Below are 22884 nucleotides of genomic sequence, written 5' to 3'. Positions count from 1 at the left end.
CCCCGTCCCCTTCCCCCGCCGCCGCCCTCCAGCCTCCAGCCCCGCTCACCGCCGCCTGCCGGGCCGCCCGCCGCCGCTCGGCTCGGGGCTCGGCTGCTGTGCGCGGCGGCGGCGGCGCCTCCGCTCCGCCCTCACCGGCCGCGGCCTGGGGAGGAGCCAGCGGGGCGGGACCGGGCCGGGGCCGGGGCCAGGAGCGGGGAGGCCCGAGAAAAGTTCCGGGCGGCGGCAGGCGGCCCTGCGGAGACCCCGCGGAGCTCGGGCAGGTGCCGGGGTCGGGACCGGGCACCCCGGTGCCGCCCCGGGTGGAGGCCGCCCGCCTGAGGGGCCCGGACCCCGCACCGGGCCTTGGCCTCCCACCGCTGCCTTGGGAGGCCGAACGGTGCCGTGGCCCCACTGCTGCCTCTGCACTCCCTGCTCCGGTCGCACCGGGACCCCCCGGGCCTGTGGGAAGCCCCCGTACCTCGCTACAGCAGGCAAGAGGGCACGGGGTGCTTGTGTCGGCAGAAGGGAAGGAGCGATGGCTCTGGGTGACAACAGAGCAGGCAGGGACCAAGCAGATAATTAGGCTAAGAGCATTTCTTTATCAAGGCAGGCGTGCTGACAGCAGCACAGGGTGGGGTGCACTGCTCGCACGGGGTGTACCAGGGCTGGGAGCTCCCCCAGCAGAGCTGCCGTCATCCAGGCAGCTTTTCAACCTAAAAAGTGTTTTCTGAAACAGCACTTTAGCAATGAATTTATTTTTTTTTAAATAATGCAGCCATAAAGGATTAAGAACTGTAATACTGAACTATATATATTAAAGAGTTGTAATCGAGGAGAACATGAAACGCAGAAAGTGGAAACAATACATACTGCAATGTCATCTTTCTGTCACTGGGTTTGTGAGTGGCAGTAGCTATGCCTAAAGGGTCAGAGGTTCAGCACATTCACTGCATAGGGCCTTATGTTCTGTAACCAGTTAGGTCACTTTCCTGGTCCTAGCACAAACTGTAATTCAGCAGTACAGTATAGTGTATGTACACTTAAGAAAAGCTAATGTCAATAATTAATTTAAATAAATTGGAAATAAAAACATCACTGCTAGTTGAAATGCCATATGCCCCATGAAGAGCTGTAACGGCATGGTTTGGCTGTATAGCTCTGCGAGTGCCACAACACAGAGCTTGGGCACGCCTGCAAGCACAGCATTGCCTCCTTACATAAGCGGGGACACAGCAAGGACTGCAGCTGTCCCTGGGGATGCTCAAGGTGAGGCATAGACAAAGGACAAGAACCACAGCAGTGGCAGAGGCACAGCACAGCAGCAGCAGGGGCAGTGCCGTTAGCATCCCAGAGCCCTCCCTTCCATCCACTCGCACAACTTCAGGGCACAAGCAAATCTGTTAAAGTCTGAGCATGGAACAGTATTCTTTTAGTTACATTTCCTTTCAGCCTGAGCTCCAGCCAAAAAGCAAAAATTTTATTCCCCAGGCTTTACAGATGAGGAAACTAAGATGGAGATTAAATGACTTATCCAAAATCCCTAGCAAGTCAGTGGCCCGGAGATGAATGCAGCTCAGAGTCCCCACTCCTATCCTCCACTCTAATCAAAGCAAAACAATGCTTTAGCTCTGCTCACAGCCTGTGCATGCAGTAGAATCACAGCGCAGAGAGTTTTGCTTCCAGGTATTACTCATGTCTGCTGATACTGATCTATAAATCCCTCTTCTTTATGGCTCAGGTCCTAGAGATGTATCTCCTCCTCTAGGGACCACCGTGCTGGAAGCGAGCAGGTGAATCACTGTCTCAATTTGTATAGCTGGAGGCAGGGCAGTCTCAGCGGGATTTCCACATTCTCTTTCTCTGCAGGACTCAGACTTGCCAACCTCAGCAGCAGCGCTCCCAGTCCCTCCTCTTGCAGTGGGGCCGCTGGTGTGGGTGGATCATCCCCGCCTTTAACGATGCTTGACACTGATGGCTGTACAACTTGCAATTTCTTCTGAACTCAAGTATTTCATGGTGGAATCTGTAAACTTCGTAAGTTACTAGCTGTATGTTGTTAAAAATACCAGGCTGTATCTGGAAAACAGGCAGGAACACAATATCCGTAGTAACTGCTTTATAAAAGCTGCAAAGTCAGTAAAAAGAAAAATCATTCTTGGGGATAGATGCTGTAGGAAGAGACACTGCTCATAGCCTTTAAGAGGCTTGGTATACTTGGAGGCGTTATGAGCATTCTGCGAGGCTTTACCAGAGGAACATATTTTAGACTTCCTTTAAAGCTTGTTTTTTAATAAACTTTATCCCAAATATCAATACATCTGCAGCTTTTCCCACTCAGCACTACTGCCTGAGGAATTTTATTGTATCCAATGAATTGTGCGCTTCTATCTATTTCATAGGTTGTGGGTCATCTTAAGTTTCAAAACAATAAGGGTCCAGGCACACTCAGGGCCTGATTCAGCAAAATGAAGGGCTTATTTAATGTTTGTTCTGGGAAGGTTGACTTTTTTTTCCAAGTTTTCTGCAGGTTTAAATGGAAGCTGATAATATTTATTGCTGAGTCAGACTTTGCAAGTACATGAAATTAAATCTGGATGAATATGAAACTAGTTATGAGAGGATTAGAAAAGGAGAAGAAAAAAAGCCGTCCAAGCTCAGGTGCAGTCAGAGGAACTTTTCCTACTGACTTCAACAGCAAATAAATCCAGGTGCTTGTTTCTCCCAGCCCCACAGCCTGCCCTTTCTGTGAGCAGAACAGGTACATTCCCACAGGCAGACTTCATCGCCAGGCCAGGTTCACCTCTGTGCTCCTGCACCTTATCTCTTGTGCAACGGGTGCTTGCTCATCAGCAAATTCAGGTTGTCAACACATGGTGTTAAATCCCACATCTGCACCTTCCACACCTTGTTCCTCCCTCCGAGCATTTCCAGTTTATAGCAAACCCTGTTATTTCAGGGACCTCTCTGTACATTGCTGCATGGTGACTGAAGTCATCACCAGCACCTGCTGGAAGGGGGTGCGATCTGCCAGCATCCCAAAGCTGCAGATTCCTACTGCACACCACCTCAGCAACAACACAAGGTCACAGCAGAATGAGAATTAAGCCCATGTCCTGCCACATGCAGGATACAACTTACTGTGTCCTGGACATAGCCCAAGGTGTTCAGTGGTCCTTAACACTGTAGTTTTATTTAAATACTTGACCTTCTATTTAAACAAAATGTGAATTGCCACTTTTTTTTTTTTTTTTGAATTCCCCAATCTAAATGCAATTGATATTAAGTTGCACCAGCATTTCACTCCCCCTTTCCCATGTGGCAGCAGTGAAAGCCTGAGTGGACAGCAGGGCGATCACCAGCACCTGCAGCAGGACTGCGATTCCTCGGTCATGCAGCTGAGCTGCAGGGGTTGTACTGACACTTATCCAGGCAGATGAAAATGAATCATGATCCCTCAGGACATTTTTTTTTTTTCTAAATTAACAATTGTCCAATTGGATAAATTATCACAAGTTGAGCTGATGTAAATATCTAGCTAATGCCCATTTGCTGATTTAATGAAATCCAGAAACGACTTGCAATCGCATAATGAGCCTGGATTCCTAGCTGATAGGATCACAGGACTAGAGAGAAGTCAGCTCCGTAAAACACATCAGCAGTGCATTTAAACAAAAGTGCATCTGTCACTGCACAGACTACTAGTACATTATCACTCTTGTTGTTAAAAGATCTTGGTTTTTTGATGGCTGTGTTCTGACCACTTGAATTTAGTGATTGCACAAAGAGGAACTGGTCCCCTCTAAACCTATTTAAAAAATAGTCATGAAAGAATCAGAAAAAAATACTCATCACAAAGAGCTCAGCATGAGCTTTTGAAGTGCAAACATAATATTTTCTTTACAGTTGAGACTGCAGCATATCATTAGTCCTAATGAGTCAATTATGCTCCGAGCAGTGCATGCCAGCAGCCACCGACACCGCACTGCCAGCGGCTCCCTTGGCTGGCAGTGTGGCTGCAGGGGTCCACGAGCTGTGCTCCCTCCTGCACCATCCTGCAGTGCTCACCAGGTGCTGCAGCCTTGTTTGGGACATGGAGGACAGTGGAGCACCATCACATCTGGCAAGGCCCCAGACAAGAGCCCCCTGCCTGGGGCAGCACCAGCCCCACACAAAATGCTACTTGCTCCCTGTGCTGCAGCAGGCTCCCTGTGCCTGAGCTGGTCCCACCGTGGTGCTCCATGAGAGGTCTGGGGGCTTCCGAAGGGAAAACCTGGCTCTTTCACGGGCTCCATCCCAGGGCAACTGGTGCTGCTGCCCTTCTCCTCTGCCAGCTCAACCAGAATCAGTGACATTGCCTGAAAAGAGGCTGAACCCAAACAGGGACTGCAGTAAGAACGAGGCAGCAGGGATGGGCTCCCTGCACCAACAGGGCCAGGGAGCCCAGGGCTTCCTCCTCCATGGCTCTTGCTGATCTCTCTCTGAACAGGAGATACGATGATGACTTCTCATGCAGCTTCCTGAACATCATCCTGACTTGTAAGCACACCAGAAGAGCCTGGTGTTTGCTCTTTGCAATTCTGCAGAGTAGGGAGAAAGGCAGAAACCAGTGCAGGTTTCTGGTTTGGGGTTTTTATAAATAAATACCATAGGAGGCTGTGAAACTCGCTGGGGAAGGAAGCACAAATCACACTTCCTGCTGCTCAGGTACAGCAGGGAGCTGCTTATTATCATACACAGCATTTCCCAGTTTTTAGTCTAATGGCAACATAATGGGCTGATTTTACTATTTGCTTTCTACAAGCAAGAATTTACTTGTCCAAAACCGTAGCAGCCTAGCATTTACTAGGCAAGAAGGCTGCTAGCAAGAAAGTGGGCCCAAGAGAGCTAAAACAGGAGCTGAATGTATGACCTTAGCCTGTGTACCCCTTCATTGCTTTCTAATCACAGGCACTTTCTAATCTCAGGCTGCACATATGGGGTGGCAACAGGTGACAGCCAGGTTCCCCCTTCAGGTGGGCCACTCTCACCATTCCCTGCAGAGAAAGGATGAAAGCACTGGAGTTTCTTGCTGGGATGGCACTGGGCTGAGCAGAAGCGTGCCCATGGTCCTCTGCATCTCAAACAGTGCAGAGGATGGCCAGTACGCACACGCTACTTTCAGCTGGACACTCAACTCTTCAGAGAGGGAAAACTGGAAGAGGTACTGCCCGCTATTGCTTTATCAGGGAACTCTCTTCAGTTATTAAAGTTTTGTTCCTCCCCCCAGCCCAGCTGTAAACATGGGTATCAGCAAAGGGGAAACACCCAAGCAGCCTCGCCAACCTGCCAAGCAGAAAGCCAGCCCTGCCTCTTCCTTGTGCTGGCCACTGAAAGGGAAAACAACAAAAACACTTCACTCCCCCATGAAAGGGAAGGATGCTTACCCCAGGCAGGGTGCACAGCTCGCTCCAGGACGCAGTCACACAACGGTGAGAGTGTAACACGTGCATTTGTAAGATACATGACAAACTCTGACAAGTGTGTGGCAGTTTGGGCTGGTGTCCATGCAGAAACCCACGTTTTGTGTTCCTTGTACCACAGCACAGCCAGAGGCCTGACCTCACCCATCCCACGCACAACTTGAGAGTGGCCTGATGCGACCCGCAGGATTTGCATTGCACAGAGCCAAGTGAGGAGACTGAAGCTCACAGTGCCCTCATAGGAGAGGCCAGGAGAGGAAACACCTTGAGCACAAAGGCTGAGACAGCAGAGTTCAAAATGAGCAAGCATCGCTCCTGCAGCTGAAACTGTGCTTGCTGCTCAAATACAGCTGCAACCGCATGTTTTCTGCTCTTACCCTGCTATCACCCCTACTTCTTCCTGTACCGTACTCGAGCTCCGAGCACCCGCTCACCCCACACAGCAAGGTGGTGCCTCCATGTGCCTCCCAGGTACCAGGGCTCATCCTGCACGACAGCTGCTGCCTGCTCCTGCCTGCTCCTGGGCCAGTTGCCATTATTCTATTGCCATTTTTCTCTTACCATTTTGTAAAAATGAAAAATAAATCAGGCAGCACAGGAAAAAAAAAAAAAAGAAAAAAGCATAGGAAAAAGAAAAAGTAAAAAGAAAAGTTTTGAGGTTTTAAGTACTAGACAAAGTCAGGGACTCCCCTATGACTTTGCAGGTGCACTGGCAACCTCACACAGTGAGACAGTGCATTGGGATTAAATATTGCATATTCTGAAATGGTAGAAAGCCTCATTCAACAGTACTTTCTCCCATACTTCCTTCCACAGATTTTAAGTACCTTCTTTGCTTCTACAACATTGCATAATAACTGCAGCTTAGCCTGGGGGCAACTTCAGACAAGCCACTAGAAGTAGGAACCAAGCCACATGCCTGCAAGCTGCACGAACCCCCTAGAGATGTACGAGATTTTTTTCTCCTTACCAATCCTTGATTCCTCCCAGCTGAGAGCTGGTCCCTTCCAGGGTCGTCGTCGTCGCCGCCGTCGTCGGCTGCTGCTGCTGCTGCCCCCCCCCCCAGCTGTCCCATGGCCCCCAAGCCAGCAGCACCCCCCCAGCAGCCAGAGCAGACTTAGGGCTCAGGACAGGGTTTATAAAGGCATCAGTGAGCTAATAACAAGCTCACCTGTGCCTGGTAAGAGCAGTGTGTTTCCAATTAGTGCTGCTCTGCTGTCCTAGGACATCTCACCGCCTCAGAGCCCCTCTGGCATGCCCCAGCAATGTCCCAGCGCTCCTGCCTTCGGTGTCAGCGGGAGCTTGTTGTGGGACGGCTGCTGCAGGAGAGGCTGCTTCTCAGCTCCTTCTGTTGTAATTACAATTACGGTGACACTTAGTCTTATGATAGCATTCTCCATTTTCTGATTGTTTCCTGAGCGTAGGCTATTAATGCCAGCTTTATACTCCTTGTTCAGGAAAGAGTAGGTGTTTTCCTACAGAAAGGCCATTACTTTAGATTAACAGTATGGCAAACATTGAATAAGAGGCAGCATGGAGCACCTGTGCCTCCTCCCAGCCTGTGCTGGAAAGGAAATGTTTCACCCCACAGGGAAACGACCACCCCTTGGCCATTTTGGACAGGAGCAGCACATGGCAGCCACCACCAAACCGGCAGCAAAAACACGACTCCTCACTGAAATCAGCTGTTGCCTCCTCATCAGATTACTGAGTAATTTCCCCCGCAGCTATGACTCAGTTGACTGGAAATTTTGCCTGAGCGAGGACTGGACGTCTGGCGTGAGGTTCTCCATCCCCAGGGGTTTCACCTCCCACGGAGCCCCTGCGGGGCAGCTCTGGTGGCTGGCGAGAGCTGGGCACCGTGCCGAGGGGTCACCCCCGTGTCCGGGCACTGCTGCACTGTGGGACAAGCTGCCCATGCTAGCTAAAGAGCATGGAAGGAGGCAAAGTCTCCAAAAGTTCAGCTGCCACGTCTGTCGGTAGCAAGCAACACACACATCTGCATCACCAGCAGAAGAGAAGCCCAATTACATCCCAGAAATATTTTGGGGTGCTTTGGCTTTCAGCACTTTCCTCTGCTTGCCCTTTGAAAGGAAAGTGTTTGTATAAATAACAGCAGATGCATATTAAAATAGCTCATCTCCCAGCCAGTGTTTAGCAATAGAAATGAGCAAAGATAAAACAGTTGCATATGATGTGAGAAACACAGCAGATGGGGAGCGCGGAGAAGCAGGCCAGCCTGCGCCTCATGTCGGAGCGAGCCGCCGGTGCCGCTCGGTGCCGCTTGGTGCTGCCAGTGCCACCTGCAGCGTGCGAGGCTGCTCCAGCTTCCTCAGACAGGAAGGGCCAGCAGCGCTTCGGGTGCTTGCCTGCTTGGTTTGGCATTAATGAGCAACTTTGGCTCCTCTCCCTGCATCCACGTGCAAAAGCTTCAAGATCTCTCCCTTCAACTCACAAGCCTTCGAAGCAAATGCAGCCACCTGGGTCTCCTGCACTGTGCTTTGCTTCCCTCTTTGTGTTAAGCACCAAAGCCTCTTGCTTTCCAAAGGTGTGCCCCCTTGGTTATGACAAACTCTTGCATGTGAATGTAGCGACAGTAAGGTAAGGAGAGGTTAAGGTCTCATGGGCTAAAATTCAGCTCTCTCCCCTCGTGCCTCACCCACAGACCACAGGGATATTTTCTTTCTGCCTCAGAGCCACAGCCCCGAAGAGCTGCCGGCTGGAGCCAGCCCTTGCCTTCAGTTGCAGATGGCAGGAATGCAAGGACCCCACATGTGAGCAGCTGGGGCAAACACCGGGGTTTTGGCCCCCCTGGTCTCCTGCTTCCCACCACATACTGCAGTTGTGCCTGCATTGTGGGGAGGACGGGAACAAAACCGCAGTCCTGAGGCTGTTTTCTCAAGGAACAAGCCTGCCATGGATGAGGGTATTTATCTTCCCATAAATCTCACATTTATTCAAAACAGCCAGGAGGTCTCCCAAGAACTGCTGTCCCATTGGACATACCCACGTCTGAAGGTGCTGCTGTAATATTTGCCAAGTTCATGGGGTAACTGGGGCCAGTTCTGAGCGCTCCCATAAAACCAGAAAACTCCACCTGGATTTCTAAAGTTACAGAAACCACAAAGATATCAGCCTGTCCCATCAGCTGTTTCACTGCCTGCACTCTGTTTGTGGTGCAGGGCTGTGTTCCAGGCGGGCTGGTTCTCGCTGACGGCTGCTGCCACCAGCGGGCACAGGCAGCGCTCCCGGCCCCAGATCCATCACCGGCCCCGCGCTGCGTCCTCCAGCCCCGCACATTGCCCCTGCCCCGCACACTGCCCCTGCTTTGTAACCCACTCAGTCGCCGTGCAGGTGGGAAGTGGGGACGTGTCCCTCTGTCACCCTGTCTAGGAGCTTCCAGGCACACTGGTGTCATTACTGGGACCTGGGTCAGCGAGCAGCAGCTCTGGGATGCTGGCTGTGCTGGCTCTTGGTCGCTTTCTGTTGCTTTACCAGGAGCCGTCATAACTAGCAGGTGTCCTGGCTCGCATGCTGTTTTTTTCCATTGAAGCTTGATGCAGAAAGAGAATGACTAATATCGCTATTTCAATTACTAAGAAATGTCCTCCGTGTGGTTCTTCCAGTGTCACCACGTCTGCTCCTTGTGCAGTGACTTGTGATGTGTCCTCTAAGTCCCCGCAGCATGAGCCTCCCTGCCGCCTGCCCCCTACCATCGCCCTGCTGATGCTGCGACCCTTCCCCGCTGTGTTGTGCCGGTGGCAGCAGTTACAGAAGGGAATGGGTTTGGGGTCTGGAGCCCCTGGCAGGGAGCTGCCGCTCCTCCACACCCTGGCCAGCTCTCCCCCCAGCACCATGGCACAGCTTGTGCTCCTGTCCCTGTGTCCCCTGCTGCGGTGATGGGGACAGGAGCTGCCGGCACTGGTGAACCCGAGGCAGGGAGAGGAGGGATGGATAGGGCTGGGATGAGCTGTGCTGGAGGAGCCCCGCTCTGCCAGGCGGGCTGGGAGGGATGTTTTCCTTGGACTGCGAGCGGGCGAGCGGTGCCAGCAGCAACTTCGTGACCCTGGAGCAACGCGAGTGCCGCTCCCTTGGACTCATCTCTTCCAAGTCCTGCAGGCGGCGGCTGCTCCGTGATCATCCTCGCTCTGCCCGAGCTCAGCCCTGGGGCAGACAGAGGGGTCGAGCTGCAGCACCAGGAACAGGGGCTGGAGCCGGACACTGGGATCACCTCCTCCCACCAATGCCCACAGCTGCTTCCTGGTGGTACCTGATCCACGTGGTGAAGCTGCTCACGCAGCCGCTGCTGCTATTTTATTTAAGGCCAGAGGAACTGGGAGCTGGCTGTGGCTCAAGCCCAACCCTGGCCATGGCAGTTCTGGTCCACACCTCACACTGGGTGTGAAAACACAGGAGGAACCGGCCAGCGGGCTTCCAGCGGCCCCAAGAGCCAAAAGCGAGATGCAGCCCTTTGACAACAAGGGTAAGCACCTTTTGAGGTGACTGCTAGTGTGGGCCGCGGTTTCCCCACCCTTTAAAACACAAAATCCGACCGACCCCTTCCCTCCCCACCACACCACTGGGCTGGGTGCGGGTGCTGGGCTCTGCGGGTGCCCAGTGCCGTGCAGTCACAGGAGGCACCGGATGGCGCCCACAGCCCCCCTGCTCCCACAGAGCGCTCAGGGTGGCAATAAATGGCCCATTTGTCAGAGCGGCCTTTCTATTTTGAGAGCCGATTAAAATGTTTGCCTTGGGTAGCCAAGTAACCTGAAAGGCTGTGATTTACCCTGGTGCGCGTTATCTGCGCGGAGCCTCGGCTGCGCTCGCCCGCCCGCCGGTAACGCGGTGCCCTGGAGACCCTTCCTGCCTGCATGGCTGCGAGCGCGGCATGAGGCTGTGCCGATACCAGCCACAGGATTTCCTCTGCAAATTAAACTTCCATGAGATAAGAAAACCAAACACCATCCGGGGCACAGCAAGCAGCTTCATGAGGGGCAGGGGTGGCAGTGCCCCCCAGGTCCGGGGCCCAGGGGCGAGTGTGCTGCCGGCCCCCTCCCTCCGGTGGCGCAGAAAGCCCAGCGAGCACTATTTGCATTTCCTGCCTCAAAAGTGAACAAAGCTGAGCTCAGCAGCTCCCTCCCACCCCCGCCCCGTGCCTTCGAAGCGCAGCGGAAACTGTGAGGGGCTGAGGAGATGGAAACACTGCTGCTTTATCTCACCGTGCTTTCAGGCGTCCCTTCTTTCTTCTTCAGCAAGAAATGTGATGGTTACACCATCAAATCTCGCATAATGCAGCCGTCCCGCTACCTTGTGGCTCCTTATTGGGCTCTGAGGTGCTGTAAAGCTGCACAAAACAGGCCCTAAATCTCATTGTCAGGCCAGCAACAAATGTTTCATTGTTATTTAGCCACCAACACGCTCAGTTTAAATTCCCTTTCACTGTAGAAAGGGAATCGCAATTTCACCAGTGCCAGCCCAACTTATGGGCAAACTCCTGACGTATTGTTCTGAGACTCAGGCCTGTGTGCTGAGGCTAGTGTTTAAGAACTATTTATTTTCCTAAAAATCAGGGCAGCAATTGTGGCAATGCGTGTGATCAGGAGAGCTGAGTTTTCCACTTTATTGAGAGATCTGCACGCATTTTGCCGCAAATAGGCAGTAAGGAAAAACGAATCCCGTTTTTTTCCCAAACAGCCTCTCTGAGTTAATCGCAGAACAAAAGAGGCCTCGATTGCTGCCATACATCATGGAAAGGGCTGGATCCAAATACAAATGGATTAAAAATAAAGAGATACAAACAGTGCTTCCTTCCTGCAGAGCCCCCTGCGGCCACTGGCCGCTGCCCAGCTCCGGGCTGCATCCAGCCCCGCCGCCCGGCCGCCGAGGTGCTGGGGGCCGCCGAGGCGCCAAGGGCTTTGTGTCCATGCAGGAGCAGCCCCCGGGAAAGGCGTTAGTTTTGGCAGCTCCCCTGGTCAAATACACACCGACAGACTTTCCTTCCTCCCAGGCACCTCCGTTTGTGTCTGTCCTTCACTCGCTGTCGCAGGAAGCCGCTGTGGTGAGCCAACAGCCCCTTCCCACTGCAAGCTGCACCTCGGCACGTCGTGAGGGCCTGGGTCCTCCAGCAGCCCCCAGGCAGCAGCCCCTGGGGGGACGTGGCAGGAGCCCTGGTGTCCTGGGCAGCCCAGCCTCATGGCCACCCTGGCACCAGGGCCGCTGTGCCTGTGTCATGAAGCAATCGGCTCCAAACCCTGTCCAGAAGGCACTGGGGGGGTCACTGCTTCCATCTGCAGCAGGACCAAGTCCCACTGCTTGCTGCACCCATGGGAGTCCAAAGCTGATCCTTCCAAGCCACTGGGGCTGCTCTGGGCTTACCCAGGCATAAATGGCCGTACTATAAATAAAACCTCCGTTTGATTAGAGAACTTAAGGCAGGAAAAAAGCACTTACAAGCTATACAAGGAAAACAAACTTCCCCCTTCCACCACCCGTGAGTAGTTATGCTGCTGCTGCTGAATGAGTGCCAGCCTGTGACCAAGTCATGCTTCATAAATAAATTGCACAAAGGTATTCCCTGTCCCAGAGCACTCACCCTGTGCACAAGGGCAGGTGAGAAGCCAGTCCTGGGGAAGGGGAGGGCAGGATGTGGCATGGCCAGGGGTGGCTGAGGAGGAGCCGAGCTCTGTACCTCTCGTGCTGCTGCTGCGCTCAGGTCTGCTGCAGCCCGGGTCTGCGACTCGCCGGGTATTCAGCGGAAGCACAGCAAAAGATGTGCAGAAAACCGCCAGGCAAAGCTCATCAGCAAAACAGAATTTTAAAGATTTTTCATCCAGTCCAAGAAAAAAAAAAAAAAAAAAAAAAAAAAAAAAAGTTGCTTTGGCTTAAGCCAGACTGGGGCTTTTGGCACTGTGGCCAACAAACTTCACCCATTTGCACTCATGAGCGCGGCTCCCGGCTGCTGGGCAGGGCGGGTGGCTGCAGCAGCCGGGCAGGCTGGAAGCTGTGACTGCAGCCGGTGGGAGCAGCAAAATGTCCGTGCACAAGCTGGGACAGTGGATGAGGGCGGAGGGGAGGCAGAAGCAGAGCGGCCTGGTGTGGGTCTGCTCAATGGGGCAGAAGCCCTTGAGAAGGTGTCAGAGCGAGCATGTCCCTGGGGGCAGGGGGGAGCCGAGCATCAGCAGCATGAACAGGAGCTGGGGAGAAAGGATGGAGGTGGAGACAAAAGGAAAAAATGAGGAAGCAACATGGGAGACAGGCTGGAATAGGAAGCAAAAGAAGAGTAGAAACCTGCTGGAGGAGGCAGGCGAGTCCCTGGGCGCCATCGCTGCGTCTGTGAGGTGCTGCAGGGACGCCTGTTCCTCCTCGGTCTCGTCACTGTGTGGTTTACAATGCGTCCGAGGCAGGGCAGAGGAGGGCTGGGGACACGGCACTGTCACCTGCCAGACCCACTGGCACATGGCAGGGGGCACAGGCTGCACCCCTCCACCACAGCTTTGCTCAGCATCAGGGCCCTGCATGCACCCACGGCACCCAGCAGCTGCAGGAGGAGCGCTGGCACAAGCGAGGCAGCAGGGCCGGACCAAACCCCATGCCCGGGAGGGAGGCAGCTGCGGGCGGGGGCCGGATGGGAAGGTGAAATCCGGTCAAGTACGCGCAGAGTTTGGAGAGGCTGAAAATAATTTTCTGGCTTGAACTGCAGCCAGGGCAATGGAGCCAGCGCTGCTCTTCAGAAAGTGTTAATGGGGTTTTAAATGACAACAAATGGCCGTGCCTTCAGTTTTTTGTTGGATCAAAGGGCCTATATCTTCAATAATTTGTCTAAGTTTTGGACTTCTGCTCTGGGAGACGAAAGGCAATCATGTTCAAAAGCAAGCAAATGCCAGTAAATCCCTGCTTAATCCATGCATACGGCTTGTTTCTGGAGGGCTTTTTACAGTGCGGTTGCACCTTAATACTCATGCTGAGATGCAGTCAAAACCAAGAACTATTTGGTGACTCCATAACCAGTGCATTTATTGACTGTGGTTGGTGTTGAACTGCACATTTTGGGCAGGGTCCATTCAGCCCTTGCTGGAGGTGAGCTGTAAGGAGAAGCCACTGAATTTCATCTCCCCGCGTGCTCTCAGGCACCAGTCGTAGCCCACTGCAGCGAAGTAATTCCCTTGGGGTCAGAAGTAAGAGCTGGGGAGAGAGCTCAGGCCCTTGGCTCCTGGCCCCGGTGTTTCCCCCCCCCCCATTCTGCCTCCCGCAGTCTTGCCAGGCTTAGATATAAAATTATCAGCAGAATGGTTTATAAAACATCAAAACAGTTCCTATCATGTCAGCTAGACAATTTGTATAAATAGTGCCTCTTTAAAGAATATTCTGCCAGCTCGAACCTCCCTTTCATTCCTCTGTGATTTATTTTATGTTATTTTAATGGGATTTTAAAACAATCTCTAACGAAGAGAGCGAATGGAAAGTCCTGTCTGGCGAGGATGCGTTCGGCACGGCGTTCGGCAGCTGCTGAGCCCTGGCAGGATCGTGGGTTTGCTGCCACCTGTCAGGTGCACGGTAACAGCTACGCAGAAAGGCTTTTACAATGAATTTGAGAGTAATTTCCTCTAATGGTATATAGGAGATGACTGCTCAAAACTGTTATTGCTCGATGGGTGAAGTCTGTGCATCGCTGTGCAACAAGTCGGAGAAATCACCTCTGGGAAGGAAATATTTCAAAAAGTTGTATTTCCTGAGAATTGCAAAACAGCTTGAAAGAGCAGAAGAAGCCGTCTCAGTTGTGTTCTGCAAAATAAATAGGCTGTCACCACACCAGACATCCTCAGATGAATATGGACAGATTCTGATTCACAGGAGTCTGGCCAGAGACAGCCCTTGGTGGGGCGCGGGAGCCCGCAGTGGTCATGATGGCAATCGGGAAGAGGCACAGCATCGGCACGGCCACTCCGCTGTTCTGCTTCTCATGTAATTATTTACAATGTTCAGGCTCTGCAAGACTGAGGCTATGCACTGCTGTTGCATGCATGGGGAGCAGTTAGGAGCATACATATTTATATATCCTTGTACGTTTTTCTGGCTGTTTTTTAGCACCTATTTCCTACAGAATGTGCATTTATGAAAAAAAAAAAAAAAAGAGAGAGAGAGAGAGAAAAAAACCATGTATTTTCCATAAAAAGCAGTCTGCAGTGAGGAGTTTTCCAGATCTGATGCTCTACTGACAATTTGCTTTAGATAGTGGTTGAAACCATTTTTGGAACAAAATCTGGATTCTAGGAGTAATGAATTTTGTCTTTCAGTAAAGCTGTGTGCAGACTGGGGGAAGCATTTCCCTCAGCTTTTCCCATCTGTGAGAAATATTGACTGTTTCTTCAACATAACTGCTCTGTACCCACGGGGCAGGTGGAATGTGGCCCCAATGGGAATTTTTAGCAGTGCCTGTGGAGCAAGACGTCGCTGCTCCCGTCCAGCTCCTTGAAGCTCACAGAGCCCTGGGAAGGTCAGATTCCCCATCCTCTTCTCAAGGACAGGGAAACTGAGGCACAGAGCAGTGACATGACTTGTCCTCAGGCACTAATGCCAGGCTCTGGAATCTCATTTCAGCTCATTATTCACCCAGCCACAATCACTCTCTGTTAAACCAGATGTGACCCTGCTTCACATTCACATCCTCTCTCTGCTTTGCTTTCACTTCCTTTAAAGGCAAGGAACAACCAGGAGGGGCATCCGTCTCCACTCACTGGGTCTCAATTTATCATCTTTTTTTTTTTTTTTTTATTTTTTTTCTTTTTCCCTTTCCAGGTAAACGTTAAATTTCAGAGTCCCAACAAAAAATCCCCCCACCCCTCCTGGCCCAGGGGTGGGTGCTGTGTGCAGGGACGTGGCCACGTCCCCACCGTGTGCGTGCAGAGCGTGGCCGTGGGCAAGAGTGCGCTGTGCCGTAGCCAAACCCCTGCTGGGCCCTGGCACAGGGCTCGGGGCTGGGCTGGCATCAGGGGTCCCTCCTGCATGCTCAGCCCATGTGCCACACGTGATGGGGGACAGCACGCTGACAGCTGGGGTGCTGGAAATGCCAGGAAACCCTGGACCCTTCCCGTTTCAGAGCTAAGGTCTGCAGGCGGCAGCCCCGGCTGACGACGAGCAGGTACAGCTCACCGGGTGTCCAGTGCTGGATGTAGCTTTGGGGACCAGGGGACATGTTTCCCCTGGCAGAGGGACGGAGAGGGACGACTGCACCCCTCCTGTGAGGCACGTGGGTGGGAGAGGCAGGCAGGTAACGCCGGGGTGGTCCCTCACATCCTGAGGCCGGGCACACACAGGGTGCAGGCTCTGCACATGAGCGCAGGCGCTGGGCACGGCAGGAGCGAGCCCAGCACGGGGTGCCCGGGCAGCGTTGCCTGCCAGGAGGCCGCTATCTGTCCCTGCAAGTGTTTTACATCCCTGCCAGAACAAAGGTGGACTGTTGCTATTGTTGAGTCACACGATAAGATCATTGTTATGGGATTTTTATGCCTTTTTTTTTTTTTTTTAACGTGTATCACTTAGAAATAACTTTTCTTTTCTTTTTTTTTTTTTTTTTCTATATAATCTCTTCTCTTCTCCACCCCCAATGTGAAAAGGGAATCTGTGCTCAGAGCCCTGCTGAGATTGCAGATAGACCATTCCCTTCCTGATCCTTATCTCACCAGGATGTAGGAGGATCCTCGGGGAATAGCTGGAAGCCTTTTGCTGGAGCCATCCAAGGAACAGCAAGCTGACTACAGCCTTTAAATGGCAAATCCATCAAGCACTCGGGGACCAGGATCGGAAGCGCTGTTTAACTCCCCTGAACTACGACACCCCTGGACTGTGCTGCACTGGGTCTCGCCCTGGTGCCTGCCCTGGCACTAGCGTGTGCACCACGCACCGCTCAGAGCTCTGCAGGCACCAGGGAGCCAGCTAAATAGCAGGATCTAAAAATACACCTTTGAATCCTAATCTCGAACAAAGCCTTAAATTGCTGGCTCACAAACTTATTCCAGCTGCAGCCCACTTACAGGCGGGTGATTTTGAGCGGCAGCAAATCCCTGGCTGAGTTTCTCGCCCCGGGGATGGCCCCAGCTCCACAAAGCTCAGCCTGCGCCTTGCGTCCTGCACCCTCACCCTGCACCGCGAGGCCAGCTGGACTGGGACTTCAAGGTGCTGGGGAAACAAAGAGGGGGGGATGAATGAATCCTGCACCTCTGCACAGCCAAGCCCAACATTTCTTACACACAGCTCCTCCTGCCGCCAGCTTCATCACCGCATGCAAAAAGGCCTGCTTCAAATCACAACTATTTTTATGAAACACAATATGCTGTGTTTGGCAGCAAAGTGGTCCAAATACTCCAAGCACATCAGCAGAAGGATTATACACTACGGCAGTATATATTTATATATACACACAGTCTAGACATCAGCAGAGGGCTGTCAGCCCTGCTGTACAGAGCTTTGCTGCCGGAGCTCAGCCGTGTGCTTCTCTAAGCCAGCAGCAGTGAGCTGCCATCATTCGCACGGCCCAGCCCCTTGGCAGCAGCACATCTCATGCTCATGGGAGCACAATTAGGTGCAGAAGTGAATGAGGGAGCCCACGGGTTGGTGGCCAGGGTTGGACGCGTGCAAGGGAATGGTGAGACAGGGACAAAGAGGTGGCTTCTACGCCACAGCAGTCCCCGACCCCACGCCAGATCTGGCCCCATTTGGCTCCTCTGTCTGGGGAGTGTTAAATTGCTTTACAAGCCGTACAGACCTCCAGCCCCGTGTTTCCTGGTGCGGGGGCTGCAGGGGGGCAGCAGGAGAGGAGCCGAGCTCCCGCAGCAGGAGGCAGCAGGGCCACAGCACTCGGGGCTGGGCAGGGCGCTCGGTGCTCACGCGGGGCCACGGCATGGGCTCGTCCTCCCTTAGTGACAGACGAGTTGCAACAGCCTGGCAACCTGGTTGCTTTGTGTTTAGGACAGGAAACAGATGCTGCCTGGTGGAGGAAGCATCTGAAGAAAATAAGCACGCCTTGTGCCTCCCTGGCAGAGACGCGGTGGGAACAGGGGGTGTGCGGGGCGGAAACGCCCCGGTCCGGCCCCCGCCAGGGCAGGTGCAGTTCAGCTGCATTTGATGGCATCACCCTTGGCCAAATCAGTGGGGATGGGAAATCCCAAAGGGATTTTTCCCTCTGGATTTATGTTCTCTTAGAAGTGCAGGGGCTGGTGCTCACCACGCGTGGTCTCGCCTCGCTCCGCTGACCAAAGGTAGCCCGGCTGTGCCTCCCTGGGGGATGTGCTGGGGGGGAAGGAGCAGATCTGTGCTCTGCCTCCTGCCGTGGGACTGCACGGCACAGAACACTCCTGGCCTTTTGCTTTTGGGCTCGGAATTCGACACACTTATTCAGCGTGATCACTGAACAAGTAGCGGTGTTGCTGATCTCCCCGCTGCACAAAGCATCCCACAGCTGCTTAGTGTGCACCTCAGATAGCTTCACAGCTCTGCAAAGGCTCCGTTTGCTGCTGTGCCCAGCACGCTGCCCTATCTCCTCACAGCCCCTGGTATGAATAAACAAGTCGTAGGGAAAAGAAGAAAGTTCTGAGGGCAAGGAAAGCCCAGGTTAGTTATGTACCTGTAGGGAACGCGACACAGTTCACTCCTCTCACGGTTACGCCTGCAGAAGCCACTTGTGCAGCCTGGCCTGAGGGTCCTGAAATGATGAAGCATTTCTCACCCCACCTACAACTGCAACACATCTCCAGTCCTCAGCTGCTGAACGGACAGAAAGGTGGGCAACAGCCTGCGTGGGATGAATAGGGTTACCTGTGTTGTAGGCGGGGATGGTGTTCCCATTGGAAAGCGAAATGCCTTCTAAGAAAGAGGTGTAGGAAGATCTAATGCTATTAACACTTATGGGCTGCTGTAAGCAAAAGTTCATAAAAAGGCTGCTCGTTTTCCTTCCTGCTCAGCTTTCCACAAGTGGGGGCTGCTGCCCCGTTGAGCTGGGTCGCTGTATTTTCAGGCTGTGCAACCCCCGCTGAGCCCCCACCTGAGGCTGAGTCCTCATTTTGTTGTTCTGCTTTCTGTGCAACCAGAAATCTGGCAGCCAGGATCTGGCTTCTTGTTACGTCCTACACTACCCCAGCATTTATAGGGACATTTGTTCTGTGGCATCATGCCAGAGCATTTCTTTGTAGCTTCACCAATTGAAGAAACACTTTCCATAAATAGATCTGAAAAGATGAAGCAAATACTTTTAAAGGAAGAACTGTTAGCAGGGGCAAAATTAGTGCAAAAGGTTAATGCCAGCTCTCCTGTCAACCTGCTGGACTCAACTGCAGCACGCTGCAGGAGCTTGACACAGGGTTACAGCAGACAAAAGGGTGGATTTGGGTATTTGTGACAGTTCAGGATCAGCAGTTCGTGCTCACCCCGGCTGTAGCTGCCTACATCTCTTTGGGGTCTGTCAGCACCTTGTGCTGTATCTCAGGGTCAGCCTGGGGCTTGGGAAATGGGTGCCTGGGGACAGCGAGGAAGAGCCTGCAGCCTGTCACAGCACCCGCTGGGAGACCCCTCTGAGCTCCGGTCCGTGCCAGTCTGTGCAAACACGCCAGGCACGTGCGTCCTGCCCCAGGACACGTCTCACCCCGGAGGTGGAGGGACCGCGGGCCCAGCAGGCAGGCAGCCCCCCCAGCACCAGCACTGCTGCCACGGAGCACTGGGAGCCCCAGGAAGGCCGGAGCATCGTGCTCCAGCTCCAGGAGTCTTGGGCACTGCCTGGCAGGGCTCGCAGGATCCCCCAGAAACCACTCGCCTGGCACCATGCTTTTTATTAACAGAGCAAAGCATCTATGAACATGAACATAATCAGTTCCTCATCCACACCTGTCGAGCTACCACTCTTCCAAACTTCTAAAACCTTTTGCCTCAGAAATGCATTTTTTGTTTGTTTGTTTTAATTAACTAGGATTCTGAACTAATCACCTCACTGCTCAGAGCTCAGTTAGCTTAACAGCAAAACACAAGCACAATTACAGATCCAGAAGGCACAAGCTGAGAAATACACCCCAGTGGCTGTGCCACATCCGCCCTGCTTGCTGCTCCCCAGATGTTTCAGTCGAACACAGCCTGGACACAGCCCCGGCGCAGCACTCGCTCAGATCACACTCACTCCCAGCTGCTCTGCCGTGTGCTCTGCGCTAGAAATGACCAACTCTGACTTTTGGAACAGGATGTAAGTCCTCAGAATGAAAGTGCATGTTTCCTTGAACTTCTGTATCTTGAAGGCATAGACAATGGGGTTCATGGCTGAGCTGGCGTGTGACAGCGGGATGCTCAGGGTCCGTGGGACGGTGCAGGAGAGGCAGAAGTATGAAATGCAGTTCAGGATGCCCAGAGGCAGCCAAGACACTGCAAAGAGGAAGAGAAGGAGGGCCATGTATTTGGCTGTTTTGTACGCCTTCGCATAAACTGTTCCTTCATCTGGAAGACTTGCTGAGTTTCGGCTTAATTTTGTCCGCATGATGTCTTGGCGTACAGGGTACACATGATAAGCGAGGGGAGGAGGATCCAGGTAAAGAAGCTGAAGTACACCACGTAATCCATTCTCATCACAGCCAAATAGTGACACTCGATGTAGCCGGAGCCACCTGTGTGCTGGTTCCACCCCAGCATGGGGACCAGCCCCACCAGCACAGACACAAGCCGACAGAATCCCAGAATCGCACAAACTCTTTGCTTTGTGATGGTTGCCTTGTACCTGGGTGAGTAGGAAGTAGGAGTTAAATGGGATTCTTCTGAAAGAAAGAACTACAATATTCATGAGCTTATGCTTTTAATCACTTATTTCTTGTTGGCCTCATTAGGGTTAAGCACAGTGCTGTGCAGGCAGTCCTTAGCAGCTTCTGTTATTTCAAATGCATTTTGAAACAACAGAGGAACGTACACATGGCCAGCGATCCTTTGTAAATGAGAACCCCAAACCCCTTTCTCACCAACGCCATTTCATTTTCACCCGTCTCAGCAGAGCTGCATGGCTGCCTCCCTTGGCAAAGCCTAAAAACCACCACCTCAGCCAGACCTCAGGCACATAAGCATTTGTCAGAAACCTTTTCCTAACTCTCTATAGCTGAAGATTTTCAGGCATTGCCAAATTTGCAGGAGTTCCCAGACCGCTGGTGTTCCATTGCCTGCACTCTGGGAACATCTGCACTTGCACGAGTACCTCTGGAGAAATGAAGGTGCTCAGGAAAGCCCTGCAATGCTGCAAGCAAGGGAGAAGGAAAACACACAGGAAGACAGAAACAGATGCTGAGATGGGACCTTTGCTTCGGCTCACCTGGAAGGCAGCTTCACTCGCAGGTACCTGTCGATGGTGATGGCCAGGAGAGACAGGATCGAGGCATGGGGGAAAATCATCAACAGGGCAGCACATGAACAAGCAGGAGTAGAAGTGGATGACAACTCCTAGGCTCACCATGATGGCCAGCAGCATGACAAGGATCCCCATGGCAATGTCAGTGAGTACCAGGGAAATGATGTAAAAGAAGGTGGTCTTCTGAAGAGCCGGGTTCAGCTTCACCACCCAAATCACCAAGGCATTGCCCACCAGCGCACATATCCCAATAACAGCCTCCACCACGATATAGACCACATCCAGGCTGTCTAATGACGTTGTGGACATACAAGACTGTGTCCACAATGAAGAAAATGATGCGGTGAACTTTTTTTGTTGTTCTTTTTTTCACCCACTCCCCACAGCTAGGTCAAAACCCAGCTCCTCTCTGATCTGCCTTGAATTAAGTCTCTCAGTCAGAATTTTGCACTTTCTGATGTGCATACAAAACTCACCGTTTCAAGATGAGCAGAGCAAACTGTTTGTAAAGAAGCATATATCACGTCTTTTCATCACAATTTCTAACAGCTTTCTTTCTGTCTTCTTGAGGCTTTAGCACATTTATGTGTGCTCCTCTGGAAGGGTCCAAGTAAAGCAGTGGCATCATTGCAATATGAACAAACCACAGGTGCTACTGCTGCATATAATTCTGCTAGTCTGCTTTAACCACTACCAGAACCTCCCTTCCCCATGTGGGCTCAGTGCCTAGCAGGGTGAATTAACCAAAGCACAGCTACACCGCGCTACAGTTAGTGTGCTCCTGTCTCTACGCTTCTCTAACGCTTGCTCATTCTGTATTGTCTGCTGCATTGGTTTAACATCAGAGAAAATAGGACCAAGGGACCTTGGGTGATCTAGACCATTCCTCTGCCACAAAGAAGGTGTTGGGAGGGCAAATGGGAAGTCTGGATTTGGGGCGAGTGAAGGCAAATGGAAAGGTAAATATCTTCCTTTGACTTGGTCACACAAGCTGCTTCCCCGAGGTCCCATGCAGAGCTGTTTTCTTCTCTGCTGTTCACAGCAGGCACCAGAGGTGAGTGGCCCCTGTTAAGGTTCCTATAGCTCTACTATCAGCTTTGCAACAGGTGCCTGGCCACAACGAATGCCACAAGGAGTAGGTGACAAAGAAAGAAAATTAGCAGCTGTGATTAGAAGGGGAAATGCAGAAGTGCAGGAAGTGGGGAATTTTGCCCAAGCACCCCCAGCAGCTAGGAGGACACAGACTTTTCCCACACCTGCTCAAAACTGCAGCATCAGCTGCCTGTCCCTGCTCAGGGACTTCTCAGAGAAGCAGCTAACTCGGCTTGCAAAACCTAGCACACATTCCAGCTGCGACCTCGCACACAACTCTGCTGGGATTCATCTCCTGCACCCAGGGCTACCCCGTGTCAGCTTTTATTAGAAAACCAGCACCTCCAAGTTTGCGTGCAGACTGGGGCTGCCCACAGACAGGTTCTTCACCACCATTTCCCCAGCAGCAATTGCATCAAAATAGCTCCCAGCCAGGGAGCATGAAGTCCTTATGTGGGTTTCAGGGAAGCAGAATTCGGCCAACCCTTACAGGGCAGAGAATGAAGTCTCATTTATTTCTGGCTCTGTCTTCTCCCAGGGTTAATTTCACTTCCCCAGCTTCAGTTCTGCTGGAAAGCTGGGTGGCAGAGATGGGAGGACGCTGTGTCAGGGAAACAGCATATTTTCCATATTTTCCACCTTTACACAGGGCCCTGCTGCACGAACATGGTGCCACACTGTCTCATCACCTGCCTGCTGCTGGCTCATTCCTGGAGAGCGCTCACTGCCAGTTGCCCGAGATGGGATACCCAGGCAAGTGGCAGTGAGCTTGCCCGGGTATCCCACAGGCAGTGAGCTTGCCCATGAGCTTGGGCTGCCCCCTGCTCGTGTTTGCACCTCCTTGGCTCTGCCCGGAGCAGGAGCAGGAGCAGCTCGTTCACTGCAGACACCTCGAGGGGTCCGCAGCTCCCACCATGTCTGCGATCGCTGCTTTCACACGCTCCCCCCACTTCACATCACATCCCACACCTTGCCTTCGTTTCTCTGTGC

At 52.6% G+C, this 22884-nt stretch overlaps 2 protein-coding genes and 2 long non-coding RNA genes across 5 annotated transcripts in view; all 4 read right to left on the bottom strand.

The window, feature by feature from the left end:
• The window catches only part of RAP1A (RAP1A, member of RAS oncogene family), a 45694-nt gene extending 45549 nt beyond the window's left edge, over positions 1 to 145 (bottom strand). The window contains exon 1 of the mRNA XM_035347066.1: positions 69 to 145. The gene's annotated coding sequence lies outside the window, so the exon portion shown is untranslated. The remainder of the gene's footprint in view (positions 1 to 68) is intronic.
• A 776-nt stretch (positions 146 to 921) lies between these two features.
• On the bottom strand, positions 922 to 4080 carry LOC118178678. Its single transcript, XR_004756254.1, has 2 exons — positions 4048 to 4080; positions 922 to 2058 (listed from the first exon to the last, which is right to left on the bottom strand). It is a non-coding gene; the product is annotated as an uncharacterized LOC118178678 (long non-coding RNA).
• A 119-nt stretch (positions 4081 to 4199) lies between these two features.
• On the bottom strand, positions 4200 to 9382 carry LOC118178677. 2 transcript variants are annotated; one of them, XR_004756252.1, is made up of 3 exons: positions 9372 to 9382; positions 5406 to 5951; positions 4200 to 4337 (listed from the first exon to the last, which is right to left on the bottom strand). It is a non-coding gene; the product is annotated as an uncharacterized LOC118178677 (long non-coding RNA). The 2 variants fall into 2 exon arrangements; XR_004756253.1 differs by lacking the exon at positions 9372 to 9382 and adding an exon at positions 6412 to 6456 and having other exon boundaries at positions 5406 to 5981.
• Positions 9383 to 19369: 9987 nt separating this feature from the next.
• On the bottom strand, positions 19370 to 21166 carry LOC118178368 (adenosine receptor A3-like). Its single transcript, XM_035346827.1, is given in 4 exon segments — positions 19370 to 19955; positions 19958 to 20187; positions 20767 to 20852; positions 20854 to 21166. Coding segments are annotated over 4 exon segments (945 nt in total). The 5' UTR covers positions 21112 to 21166; the 3' UTR covers positions 19370 to 19584.
• Between the last annotated feature and the right edge of the window lie 1718 nt (positions 21167 to 22884).

The sequence above is a fragment of the Oxyura jamaicensis genome, chromosome 26, assembly GCF_011077185.1.
Source record: "Oxyura jamaicensis isolate SHBP4307 breed ruddy duck chromosome 26, BPBGC_Ojam_1.0, whole genome shotgun sequence".
Taxonomy (NCBI): domain Eukaryota; kingdom Metazoa; phylum Chordata; class Aves; order Anseriformes; family Anatidae; genus Oxyura; species Oxyura jamaicensis.
This window is presented reverse-complemented; position numbering and strand designations above follow the sequence as displayed.